The sequence below is a fragment of the Microcebus murinus genome, chromosome 31, assembly GCF_040939455.1.
Source record: "Microcebus murinus isolate Inina chromosome 31, M.murinus_Inina_mat1.0, whole genome shotgun sequence".
NCBI lineage: Eukaryota > Metazoa > Chordata > Mammalia > Primates > Cheirogaleidae > Microcebus > Microcebus murinus.
The window spans coordinates 1,514,064-1,528,304 of record NC_134134.1 but is presented as its reverse complement, the minus strand read 5'-3'; the positions used below and the strand labels follow the sequence as shown (position 1 = coordinate 1,528,304).

At 34.2% G+C, this 14,241-nt stretch overlaps 1 protein-coding gene across 1 annotated transcript in view; it reads right to left on the bottom strand.

The window, feature by feature from the left end:
- Positions 1-1,075: 1,075 nt before the first annotated feature.
- LOC142865679 (uncharacterized) overlaps positions 1,076-14,241 on the bottom strand; it is a 172,970-nt gene continuing 159,804 nt past the window's right edge. The window contains 1 exon segment of the mRNA XM_075998862.1: positions 1,076-2,311. Within this exon segment, the coding sequence (XP_075854977.1) occupies positions 1,076-2,311 (1,236 nt within the window).

Genomic DNA, 14,241 nt, shown 5'->3' with positions numbered 1-14,241 from the left:
ATACAAAAAGACTTCTAATAACTGTGATGTAGCTATCATTAACCATAGACATTCACATACACACTAAAAATGAAGCATAGCATCTACTGTTTTTAAAGTTGAATTACATCAGTATTTCCTTGTCAAAGGTTGCAAAAAAAATTATACTTTATTGCATTTGCATCCCACCCTGACGAGAAAGTATATTTTACACATCATTATAATTTTCATAAAATCTCGTGTTTTTAAAGCTGACATAAAAATAATTTATCTAACTATTTTAACAGAGTTATTCTCTATAAACAACAACCTGGTTTAAAGAAATGTTTAAATGTGTTAGTGCCTCAGCACATTTTTCTGTCAGTCCTCTGATATCTGTTTAGACTTAATATTGATTATATGTGTTCTGAAATTTATTATATCTCAAAAGGAGTTTTAAGTATCAGTTCTTTGTTGTTCTCTAAGGTATACCTTTTTCATAAATATTTGTTCACATTCAGTATATTTGTAAGGTTTCTATCTATGAAAATTTTTGTGATGTTGATCAATGTTTCAGAAAATATTAGAGAATTACTTTCAGTGAAAGTTCTCCCATGTCCAATAAAATCTCTGCCATAACTCAAGATATTGTCAGCACTCTACATTATTATTGTTTACATAAGTATAAGTACTGTTGTGCATTTTAAAGCTAATATTTTGGAAAAATACTTCCAAAGTCACTGCATTTATCTCACTTATATCTAGTATGATTTCTTTGATGATGAGTAAGATTGGAGCAGTTATTAAAGACTTTGTCACAATTTTCACATTTATACAATTTTTTTCTGTTATGAACTCTTTCATATAGATAAAAGTATGAGCACTGGATAAAAGCTTTGCCACGATCCTCAAATTTATATGGTTTCTCTATACTACGAATTATTTTATGTAGTGTAAGGATTGAGCACTGGGAAAAGGCTTTTCCACATTGCTCACATTTCTAGGGTTTCTCTCAAGTATAAATTCATTTATCCAGAGTAAGGTGTGTGTACCGGGTAACGGCTTTGCAACATTCTTCACATTTGTATGATTTCTTTCCTGAATGAAATCTTTTATGTCAAGTGAGGTCTCTACACCGGATAAAGGCTTTGCAAGATTCTTTACATTTGTAGGGTTTCTCTCCACTATGATTTCTTTTATGAAGGGTAAGTGTTGAGCACCGGGTAAAGGCTTTGCCACATTCCTCACATTTTTAGGGTTTCTCTCCTGTATGAATTCGTTTATGTCGATTGACATGTCCAATCTTGTTAAAGGCTTTGCCACATTCTTCACATTTGTAGGGTTTCTCTCCACTGTGAATTCTTTTATGTTCAGTAAGGTGTGTGCTCTGGGTAAAGGCTTTGCCACATTCTTCACATTTGTAGAGGTTCTCTCCACTATGAATTCTTTTATGTTGTGTAAGTTTTCTGAACTGGGTAAAGGCTTTGCCACATTCTTCACATTTGTAGAGTTTCTCTCCTGTATGAATTTGTTTATGTCGATTGAGGTCTCCAAGCTTGATAAAGGCTTTGCCACATTCTTCACATTGGAATGGTTTCTCTCCACTATGAATTCTTTTATGTTGAGTAAGGTGTGTGCTCTGGCTAAAGGATTTGCCACATTCTTCACATTTGTAGGGTTTCTCTCCAGTATGATTTCTTTTATGTATTGTAAGGGTTGAGTACCGGGTAAAGGCTTTGCCACATTCCTCACATTTGTAGGGTTTCTCTCCTGTATGAATTCCTTTATGTCGATGGACATGTCCAATCTTGTTAAAGGCTTTGCCACATTCTTCACATTTGTAGGGTTTCTCTCCACTATGAATTCTTTTATGTTCATTAAGGTATGTGCTCTGGGTAAAGGCCTTCCCACATTCTTCACATTTGTAGGGTTTCTCTCCACTATGAATTCTTTTATGTAGAGTAAGGGTTGAGCACCAGGTAAAGGCTTTGCTACATTCCTCACATTTGTAGGGTTTCTCTCCTGTATGAATTCGTTTATGTCGATGGACATGTCCAATCTTGTTAAAGGCTTTGCCACATTCTTCACATTTGTAGGGTTTCTCTCCACTATGAATTCTTTTATGTTCAGTAAGGTATGTGCTCTGGGTAAAGGCTTTGCCACATTCCTCACATTTGTAGGGTTTGTCTCCTGTATGAATTCGTTTATGGCGATTGAGGTCTCCAATCTTGATAAAGGCTTTGCCACATTCATCACATTTGTAGGGTTTCTCTCCACTATGAATTCTTTTATGTTGAGTAAGGTGTGTGCTCTGGGTAAAAGCTTTACCACATTCTTCACATTTGTATGTTTTCTCTCCATTATGAATTTTTTTATGTTGAGTAAGGATTGAGCAATGGGTAAAAGCTTTGCCACATTCTTCATATTTGTAGGGTTTCTCTCCTGTGTGAATTCTCCTATGTATAGTGAGATTTGTGTAGCAGTTAAAGGATTTTCCACATTCTTCACACTTGGAGGGTTTGTCTATAGTGTGAAATTTCCTATGTCCAAGAACTTTTGAGCTGTGCATAAAAGGTTTGCCACATTCATTATGTTTGAATCTTTTCTCTCCAGTATATCTTATCTTAGGTTTATTTAGATTTGAGGACTTGCTCAACATTTTTATACATTTATAACCTTTCAAGATTTTCCTATGATTACCTGACAAACATTTGGTAAGATTATCATAACATACTTTCTGCGTCTTACACTCATCAACACACTCCCGGTCTTTTCTTAAATGTACATTTTCTAGGTCAAAGCTTCCATATAGTCTTATTATTGATTTCTGGAATGGATGTTTTATGCCCTTCTCTGGCAGTAGGTCTTGGGTGCAATGGGAAGACAGTCCTGAAAGAAATTAAAATAACAAAGTATCTCACTAATTATACTTAGGTAAGTATACTTCATAATTTGAATATACAAAACTATACCAAGGACATTAGCAAGAAAGTGCAATAGACTACCATAGTCTTACTTCCATCATAGATATATTACCTTCAAAATATATTTGCAAACATGATTCATTGAGAAGTCATAATTGGTAATATTTCATGGTACCCCAGATGAGTATGACACCAAGAACCATATGGAAGGGGAAGGAACATTTGTTACATTTACCCAGCAAAACTCTTCCTCCCCACTGATACAGAGTTCTCACTTTAGCAGTAAAATTCTATTTCCTGGATTCCCTTTCAAAAGAGATTCCAACCAATGGCACATGTGTCCATACATCTGGTTTTTGATGGCCTTTGAATGTCTGGTTTCTATCTTCCAAGACAACTACATAACATTCTGGGAAAGATATGCACATATCAAAAATAAAATTCTGCAGTATTATATTGATGGTGCAAAAAATTTAATTATGCTATAAAATTTGAAAGACAAAATAAAAATGATCATTACCACATGTTAATTGACAGAATATAAAGAGACATAATTATTGACATCTATATCATGAAGTTGAGAGCAGATATAAATATTATGAATTTTTATGTACAATTGAAGTTAAGTAGTTATCAGTTTAACATAAGTTGCAACTTCAGAATATTTTAGGTAATTCTCACAGTGAACACCAGAAAAATGTTTAAAGCAATACACAAATGAAGGTGGCCACAGAAACAAAATATATCACTAAAATTCAGTGAGGTGGAATGAGGAGAAAAGGAGTGAAAAGAAAGACTAAATAGTGACAAAAGTTATATAAACAATTAATATTAGGGCAATTTTGAATCCGTCCCTTTTAGACAATTATGCAAATATTTATGTACTAGTATTTCTACTCAGAAGACACAATTAAATAAAGAAATTAAAAAATCCAACTATATTCTCTCTAAAGAGACTTGACTTCATACCTGGTGAAAGCAATAGACAAAAAGTGACAGGAAATAACAAGACATACCACGAAAATGCTCAGCATACCAGAAGAGCAGTGGAGTTCAAAATTATATTAGGCACATGACTTTTGAAGTGCAAAATGTTATAGTTTATAAAATATACTTTAAGTCAAAAGTTCCACAAGAGACAAACAAGGACATTTAATATAAAAGGAGGTCATTCACTGATAACCCTTTAAATATAACTTATATATCTGATATCTATCTATGTCTCGCATAAAAGTTCTCAAATATATAAAAAGTGTTGACAACATTGAAGCAAGAAATGAACATAAAAATAATAGGATAGCATGGTATTCCACTTTCGATACTAATAAGGTCAGTCAAATTACTAGTAAGAAAACAGGAGAGTTGAAATCACTAGAGAACAATAAGTCCTCACACATATATAGAACATAATAAAATATACAATATTCTTGATAGCTCATAAAAATTCTTCCTACAAATCTACCTGTTCAGACAGAAAACATGTCTTAACCAAGTTTCGAAAATTGAAATTTTACACACTTTAATTTCTCACCAGAATGGAATGAAACTGTAGATAAGTGACACAAAAAACACAGAGAAATTCAAAAGTATAGGAAAATAAACAACACACTCTTGAACATGTTCTTGTTCAAGGGAAGAAGACCTAATGTTGTGAAAATGTCCAAAGTGATCTACAGATTAAATACAATTCCTTTCAAATTCTCAATTTCATTTTTTCAAAAATAGAAATAGCAAACCCCAAAATAATATGAAATCTAAAGAGACCACAAAGATGTGAACAATCATCAAAAAGAGAAGCAATGCTATAGGTACCACACTTACCCATTTTAAAACATTAAAAATGTATACTTTGGAATACTACTCAGCTATAAGAAAGAACACTGATATGCACCTCTTGTAATTTCCTAGATAGAACTGAACCCCATTATCCTAAGTGAAATATTCCAAGAATAGAAAAACAAGCACCACATGTACTCACCAGGAAATTTGTTTCACTGATCAACACCTAAGTGGACATATAGGATTAACATTTATCGGGTGTCGGGCAGGTGGGAGGGGGAGGAGGGGATGTGTATATAGAAACATAAGGAGTGCGATGTGCACCATCAGGGCATGGACACGCTTAAAACTCTGACTCTGGGGGTGAAGGCAACACACATAACCTAAACATTTCTACCCCCATGATATGCTGAAATAAAAATAGAAAAATAAAAAAATGATACAGTAGTCAAAGAAGTTATCTAATGGCAGAGACACCTGGACCAATGAATGAGAAAGAAACACAAATAAGCTCTTACATATATTGTAAAATAAAGAGTTATCTTCATATGCATATTCATTTCACCATAATTTACAAAAGTCAGTGGATGATAGCAACCCAAACTGCCTTTGCCAAATGAACAGATAAATACTATTTGAAATGTAGAAATAATGGATTATTTCTCAGCTTAAGAAAAAACAGATTCTCTAATAACATCCACAATATAGATAAACCTCGATGACAATATGCTTAATGAAACGTCAGTCACAATAAGACAGATGTATTTTGATTGTATGTATAGGATATTTCTAAGCTGTTACACTCCTAGGAACAGAAAACATAATGCTTTTTGTCAGCAGTTAGGCAATGGGCAAAACAGGTAGTTTTCTCATGTGTACTGAAATTCACATTTACTTAGTACATACATTCCAGACAATATAGTACATGATGATGTAAATATAGCTCACATGACTGATGTTAACAACTAAAAGTAATTAAGATTTCAATTTTTGTGAATTTACAATAATTAAAATAAAAAGAATATCTTAAAGAGATACAGAGATGAACTTTTCAAAACTTTCTTACATATTACAAAATTGTTTTTTTAATTTCAAAATATTATGGGAGTAAATCATTTAGAATATGTATATTGCTTTTGCATCGACTGACCAGAGCTACAACTGTGCCCTTCCACAGATCGTGTGCACCACACTCATTAGGAGTGGATTTTCCCAACACCTTCTCCCCCTTTCAACAGCCCAATACCCAATGAAATTTACTTCCATTTGTTCACATATGTGTTGATCGATTGGTAACAATTTGATAGGGACTATTTGTGGTGCTTGTTTTTCCATTCTTGTGATAGTTTACTTTAAAGAAAGGCCTCCAGCACAATCAAGGATAATACAAAAGGGTGTCATTTAGCCACTGAATTTGAGGCTCCGTAGTACTCTATGGTATACATATATCACATTTTATATTTATTTATAGATATATTTATATTAATGTATTTATAAGTACTAAGGATGTTTCTACCTCTTTGCAATTGTAAATTTTGATGTTATAAACATTCAAGTGCAGATGTATTTATTATAGGATGATGTTTTTACATTGGTTAGATAGCAAGTAGTGGGATTTCTGGATCAAATGGATGTTCTAAATTTAGTACTTTCCTGTGTCTCCATGTAACTTTCCAGAGAGATTGTACCAGTTTGCAGTCCCACTAGTAGTATACAAGTCTTCCTACCTCTCTACATCCACACCTACACTTACTTTGGGCTTATTGATAAAAGCCATTTTCACTGGAGTAAAGAGATATCTCGCTTTGGTTTTCATTTGCATTTCCTTGATGAATAGAGATATACACACTTTTTTCATATGCTTCTTGGCCATAGTACATGTCCTTTTTAAAACTTTCTGTTCATATATTGGCATGCTTTTAATCAGGTTGTTTGATTTTATCTTACTGAGTTCCTGGACTTATGTGTATAAATTCTAGCTATTAGCAATATATGGAATATATAGCATGCAAATATTTTCTCCCATTCTCTAGGTTGTCTGCTTGCTCTAGTTATACTTTTAATGGCTGTGTAGGAACTTTTTAGTATGATGATGCCTGATTTATTTATTTTTGTTGGTGGTGTGATTGATTTGGGGTATTCTTCCTAAATTTTTTGTCTAGGCTGAAGTATGTAAGAGCATTTTCAACAGTTTCTTCCAAAATTCTATGGTTTTATGCCATAGAATAAAGTCTTTCATCCATTGTGAGTTGATTTTTGTGAGAGATGAGAAGTGTGGATCCTGTTTCACTCTTCTACATGTGGCTATCCAATTTTCACTGGACCATTTATTCAAAAGGGATTTCTTTCCCCTGTACACGCTCTTGTCTGCTATTCCATGGCTATATGAGGATGGTTTTATATCTGTGATCTCAGTTCTGTTCCTTTGTTCTATTTCCTGTTCTTGTGACAATGCCATGCTGTTTTGGTTACGATAGCCTTGTACTATAGCTGAAAGTCTAGTAAACGGATGCCTCTCAATTTGTTCATGTTCCTCAATGTCGTTTTTGTTTTATGGGGCCTTCTCTTATACCATATGAAGTATAGAATTACTTTTCTAAATCTGTAAACAATGATGTTATTAGTTTAACACAAATTGTATTGAATCTGTAGATTACTTTGGGTAGTATAGATATTCTAACAATGTTGATTTTGCCTATCTTTGACCATGGGATGCTTTTCCGTATGTTTCTATTCTCTTCTATTTCCTTCCTCAGTGTTTTATAATTCTCCCTGTAGAAGTCCTTCTAATCCTTAGTAAATATATTCCTAAGTATTTCATTTGCTTTGTTTCAATTATGAAAGGCATGCATCTTTGACTTGGTTCTCAGTTTCACAGTTGTTGGCCTATGAGAAAGTTCCTGATTTGTGTACATTGACTTTGTAACCTGAGACTTTGCTGAACTTATGTATCAACTCCAGTAGCTTTTGGCAGACTCTTTGGTGTTTTCTGAGATCATTAATCTGTAAAGTGTGATGGTTTGACCTCTTCTGCTCTGATTGAGACTCCCTTAGTTTCTTTCCCTTGCCATAAGCTCTGGCAATGATTTCCAGTACTATGTTTACAATAACTTAAAGGGATATATTATCTGTTTATAAGCAGGAATGCTTTCAAATTTTCTCTGTTCAGTGTGAGACTGACTGGGGGTTTGTCATATATGACCTTTATCATTTTGAGGTAAGTCCCCTCAATGCCTATCTTGTTAAGCATTCTTACACCAAAGAGGCCTGATTTTGTTAAATGCTTTTTCTGGGTCTCTTGAGAATATTATATGGTCTTTGTTTTTACTTTCCTTTTATGTATATAATTACATTTATGGATTTGCCTATGTTTAACCATGCCTACATCTCTCAGATGAAGCCCACTTAACCATAATAGATTACATCCTCAATATATAAAAATGACTACAACTCAACAACAAAAATGAATGACTTGATTAAATAATGGACAATGGATTGATCTGGCATTTCTGAAAAGCATATATACAAATGGCCAAACAGAATTTGAAATGGTCCTCAAAATTATTAATCTTTAGAGAAATGCAAGCAACATCACAATGGGATATTACCTCACATCCATTACATTGAGAAGTTTTAAATAAGTAAATATATATACACATACATACATAGGTTGACAATGTAGAGAAATTGAAATGCTCCCATGTTTTTCTCAACCTTGGATTCTAATATTATAAGACATAGACATGGAACAGATCAGAACTTAAAAATACATAAAGAATCATGAAAGTAAACAGACAACCTACAGAATGGGAGAAAATTTTTGCATCCTATGCATCCGATAAGGGACTGATAACTAGAATATACTTAGAACTCATGAAAATCAGGAAGGAAAAATCAAATAACCCCATTAAAAAGTGGGTAAAGGACTTGAACAGAAACTTTTCTAAAGAAGAGAGAAGAATGGCTAACAAACATATGAAAAAATCCTCAACATCCCTAATCATTAGGGAAATGCAAATCAAAACCACAATGAGATATCACTTAACCCCAATGAGAATGGCCTTTATCAAAAAATCTCCAAACAATAAATGCTGGCGTGGTTGCGGAGAGAGAGGAACACTCCTACACTGCTGGTGGGACTGCAAACTAGTTCAACCTCTGTGGAAAGAAATATGGAGATACCTTAAAGCGATACAAGTGACTCTACCATTTGATCCAGCAATCCCATTGCTGGGCATCTACCCAAATGTTCCAATGACACTCTACAAAAAAGACACCTGCACTCGAATGTTTATAGCAGCACAATTCATAATTGCAAGGCTGTGGAAACAGCCCAAGTGCCCATCAATCCAAGAATGGATTAATAAAATGTGGTATATGTATACCATGGAGTACTATTCAGCTCTAAGAAACAATGGTGATATAGCACATCTTATATTTTCCTGGTTAGAGCTGGAACCCATACTACTAAGTGAAGTATCTCAAGAATGGAAAAACAAGCACCAGATATATTCTCCAGCAAACTGGTATTAACTGAGTAGCACCTATGTGGACACATAGGTACTACAGTAATAGGGTATTGGGCAGGTGGGAGGGGGGAGGGGGGCAAGTATATACATACATAATGAGTGAGATGTGCACCATCTGGGGGATGGTCATGATGGAGATTCAGACTTTTGGGGGGAGGGGGGGAAATGGGCATTTATTGAAACCTTAAAATCTGTACCCCCATAATATGCCAAAATAAAAAAAAAAGAATCAAATGAGCAATATGGTCGGGTGGAAAATATCCAGTTGTTTTATCCCAAAAAACAAAAATTTGGCAGCTATCCACGGAAAATTACATTTATGTGAATTTGGGGACTTAAATGGATGGTCATTAAACCATAGAGGTACCACAGATCTAGGAAGTCATTTTCAATATTCAGGTTCTCATCCAGTTGGCAAAATTAAGGATTCCTTGTCCTCACTACAGACTATAACATGAGTCAACCAACAGGAATGTGCAGAGGTTCCAATGGTTCCCTGTGACAAAGTTGGAGTGGTACTGCTCATCCAGTGACTTTAGGAGAGACACACCTATGTGCAGCCATGAAGGCAGGCCTGTATTACTTGGTCTTGCTATCATCTGTGAAGCAGACCTGTGACTCTGCTACAGCAGTCTCAACCACAGTCCATGTCCAGTTTTCTTAATATGTAGATCCACATGGTGAACTGAAGGGTAACTTCCAAGGTACTCATTGGTAGCCACACCCACCCACACAGCTGGTATCAGCCCCACCATATGCAGAGTCACTATACAACCAGGCCCTAATTGGTGTCATACAGATCAAACTCCTGAAGGAATGCCGTTTACCCAGAAACAAGAGAGGATTGAAAATGGCCCAAGTGCTTCAGAACTAGCACACCAAACGCAGACTCCACTGCAGAGCAAGAGGCAGTCTTGTTACCGAGCTACAGCAACTATCCATTGAAAACCCAGAACCCTAAAGAAAACATCTTTACCTTCCAAAATCACTTTATAAAAACTGGAAAAGTAATCCTTCACATGCACAGATACCAATATAAAGATAATATGCAATGACTCTTAACACATCTATTTTATCATATTACTACAAGATCTAATCAGAAATTTTAGGCAACAACATAAGAAGAATCCACTCAAATTATAAACAGAAGAGTAAAACTAACACTGTTTGCAGATGACATTATCTTATATATCAAAAGCCATAAAGAAGATAGAAAAAAAATTATAAAGTAGTAAAACAACTCAGCTATTCACAGGACATAAAATTTACATACAAATATCAGTTGTTTTTCTATACACTAGCAAACTATCCATTAAGTAAAGAAAACACTGTCAATTACAATAGCATCAAGATAATAGATTTCTAAGATATAAATTTAACCAAGTGGTAAAAAAGATCCTTTGCACTCACTACTAGAAGATATTAATAAAGGAAATTGAATAAGACATGAGTAAATAGAAAGATATTATCCAAAACAATGCATACATTCAATCCACGCCCTATCAAAATTCTAGTGGTATTACACATAGTATCAACAAAAAAATTCCTAATATTTGTACCATATCACAAATACTTTGATGAGCCAAAACAATGTTTAGAAAGAAGAGAAAAGGTTCTGGCATCACACTTTATGATTTTTAAGTGTATGTCAAGATGACAGTAATAAAAACAACAAAATATGAGTATTAAAAAAGCACAAAAAGAAAAGGAAGAGAATGGAGAGCTCAGAAATTAACGGAAACATATAAGGTAACTAATCTTTATCTATGGCACTAGCAATGTGAATGTAGGAAGTATGGTGTCTTCAATGCTTGGTGCTGGAAAACTGGATACCCACAAACAAATTAATAAAAGTAGACTATTTTTTCTTACATGATACACCAAAACTAACTTGAGATGTATTAAATATTTAAATGGTACACTTAAAACTGTAATGTTTCTTTAAAAAAAAAAGCATAAGTGAAAAGAAGAAATATGGGACAACCATGATATATGTCTTGAAATTTTGTGTTTTGTTTTTTGTTTTTCTTTGGGGGGGATATATATGACAAAATAAGCACTGGAAAAAATATAAAATATATGAGCTGCATAAAAGTTCAAATCCTCTGTACAGCAAGGAAAAGAAAAAAATAAGAAAACTTAAGATAGGAGAAAGTATTTTCACACTTTATATTCTATAATATGTTAATGCCCAAAATATAAAGGAAACTCCTATTAATCAAAAGCAAAAACAATATTATCTTCAACATCATTACCCAATCAAAAACAAGAAAAATATTGTGTAGATTTTTCTCACAGAAAACCTACAAGTTTACAACAAGCAACATGAAGAAAAACTCAGCATCACTACAACGTCATGCAAACACAAATCAAAATTTTGTTAAGGTATACCCTCCCAACTGTTAATATGGGTAATGTCCAAAAGAAGAGACATAACAAGTGTGGGCAAGACTGTGCAGGAAAGCAATCCCTGTACACTGTTATTGATTGTAAATTGGTACTGTCATCATAGAGATTCATTAACAATTGTAAAAAAAGAGAATAGCCTTATCATCAATCAATTCTACTTATGAGTATAACCAAAGATGTAAAATCAGTATCTTAGGAAGATTCTGCACCTCCATGTATATCACAGCATTATGCACATGTGCCAATAAAATGGAAACAAACTAAATGACTGTTTATGATGAAAAGGCTAAAAAATGAGTATACAAACAAATACAATAGAATATTATTAAGTCATAAAAATGATAAATATCCTGCCATTTCAACAACATGTATGGACATGGTAGGGATTATGCTAAGTAAAATAAGCCATTCCCAGAAACATAAATACTGCTATAGGTAATATAAAAAAGTTGAACTTATAAAAATAAATAGTACAACATTGGTTTCCAGAGTGCAGAGGCAAGACAAGTGGGCAGATGTTTAAGGGAAATAACTTTTAGTTATAATTCTTGGAGAACTAATGCACAGCATCATGGTTACAGTTATTAAAAATAATTTATATACATGAAACTTGTTAAGAACATAGACCTCACTATAAGTAAATGTTCTCACTATAAATAAATTATAAATGTGAGAGATGATGGATATGTTTATCACTTTAACTCTATTATTTTACAATGTATACACACATCAAATCATTACTGCATAAAAAATAAATGTGTACAGTTATACAATTCTTATTTGTGTAAAAGTACACCTGTTAGACACACACACCACACACACAAATACACACACACACACATACGCACACATATGCACATAGGAATCACACATTCCTGATGGTACTAATTAGGGGAAAATTACAAAATATAAGTTATCAAAATATTATGTATCAATTGTGATTATAAACATATTTAGCAATTTGAAGCACTCAATGGGACAGTATGTTTAAGAATTCTATGAGGTGAGAATGCAAAATAAACTATATTACTGCTTGGAAACTATGGTCTAATAAAGTTGTAATTTTACTCTTATTTTCTACTAGAAAAAAGGATATTTAGAAGTGAAATAACATTAGATTTTCTTATGTTTAGGAAGAGGCTATGTATTTGCATAAAATTAATGAGTCTGAATTTCTGTAGGATTGCCTCTGAAACCTTGGAATTGGAAATTATGATGCAGACAATATGAACATCTGTCCCTAGTGTTTCTAGCATGACTGAAACAAATCCTAATATCTCTAATATTCCACTTTATAAATTACAGTTATGAGGCAACAAAAGGAACTTAAAACATGGAGCTGGGTATGGTGGATCACACTTATAATCCCAGCACTTTGGGAGGCCAAGGAAAGAGGAACACTTGAGGCCAGAATCTTGAAACCAGCTCAAGCAACATAAGGAGACTCCATTTTTTTAAAAAAAAAACTATTAATAACAAAAAATAGCTTGCAATGGCAACTCCTGAACATAGTTAGTCCTAGCTACTTAGAAGACTAAAGTAGTAGGATCCCTGGAGCACAGAAGTTTGAGGTTGCAGTGAGCTATGATCAGCCACTATACTCCAGAAGGGGCAGCAGAGCAAAACTCTGTCAAAAGATGATTTAATGTAGAGGTCTTCAAAATATGTACAGATATTCTCATATCCCCACATGCAATAGAAATAGAGACAGATAATAGAGTCCCTTATAAGCCATGACAAGAAGTTTGGCTCATAGGCCGGGCGCTGTGGCTCACGCCTGTAATCCTAGCTCTTGGGAGGCCGAGGCGGGCGGATTGCTCAAGGTCAGGAGTTCAAAACCAGCCTGAGCAAGAGCGAGACCTCGTCTCTACTATAAATAGAAAGAAATTAATTGGCCAACTGATATATATATAAAAAATTAGCCGGGCATAGTGGCGCATGCCTGTAGTCCCAGCTACTCGGGAGGCTGAGGCAGAAGGATCACTGGAGCCCAGGAGTTTGAGGTTGCTGTGAGCTAGGCTGACGCCACGGCACTCACTCTAGCCTGGACAACAAAGCGAGACTCTGTCTCAAAAAAAAAAAAAAAAAAAAAAAGAAGTTTGGTTCCTACTGAATTCTAAGGAAAATCAGTGCATGGGTAGACTTTGTAGAGAGTTTAAGAGCATGGGACAGAAGATGTCCTTCTGTAAGTTAAAGAGAAACATACACAGGCTTCTAAAAATCATTGCCAACACAGCAGAATATTCCAAGCCACTTTTTAATATCTGCCTTCCTCCTTGAGCTTTACCTCTCAAACATTTGTTATCTGCTTCACTGAATCACACCTACCTGGATATTTGGCTGTTGTTTCCTCTTTCTTCATAATCCAGGGCTCTATCCTTTGCTCCAGACATGTGATCAGCTCTGGCTTTGAGACAACAAGACCTGTTTTATAAAAAAAAAAAAAAAATTCACATGACTCTTGCTGAAGTCTTTCCAATTACTAATGCAGTACTATCCTTAGCAGAGAGAACATTATAGAATATTCTACAAATTCCTTTGCAAGATATTGTTTTCTCACAGACCTTGTAGAATGATAAAAAATTATTTCTAATTTATGACTAGAGCACCAATTCCCACTAGCACCAAATAAATAAGAGGTG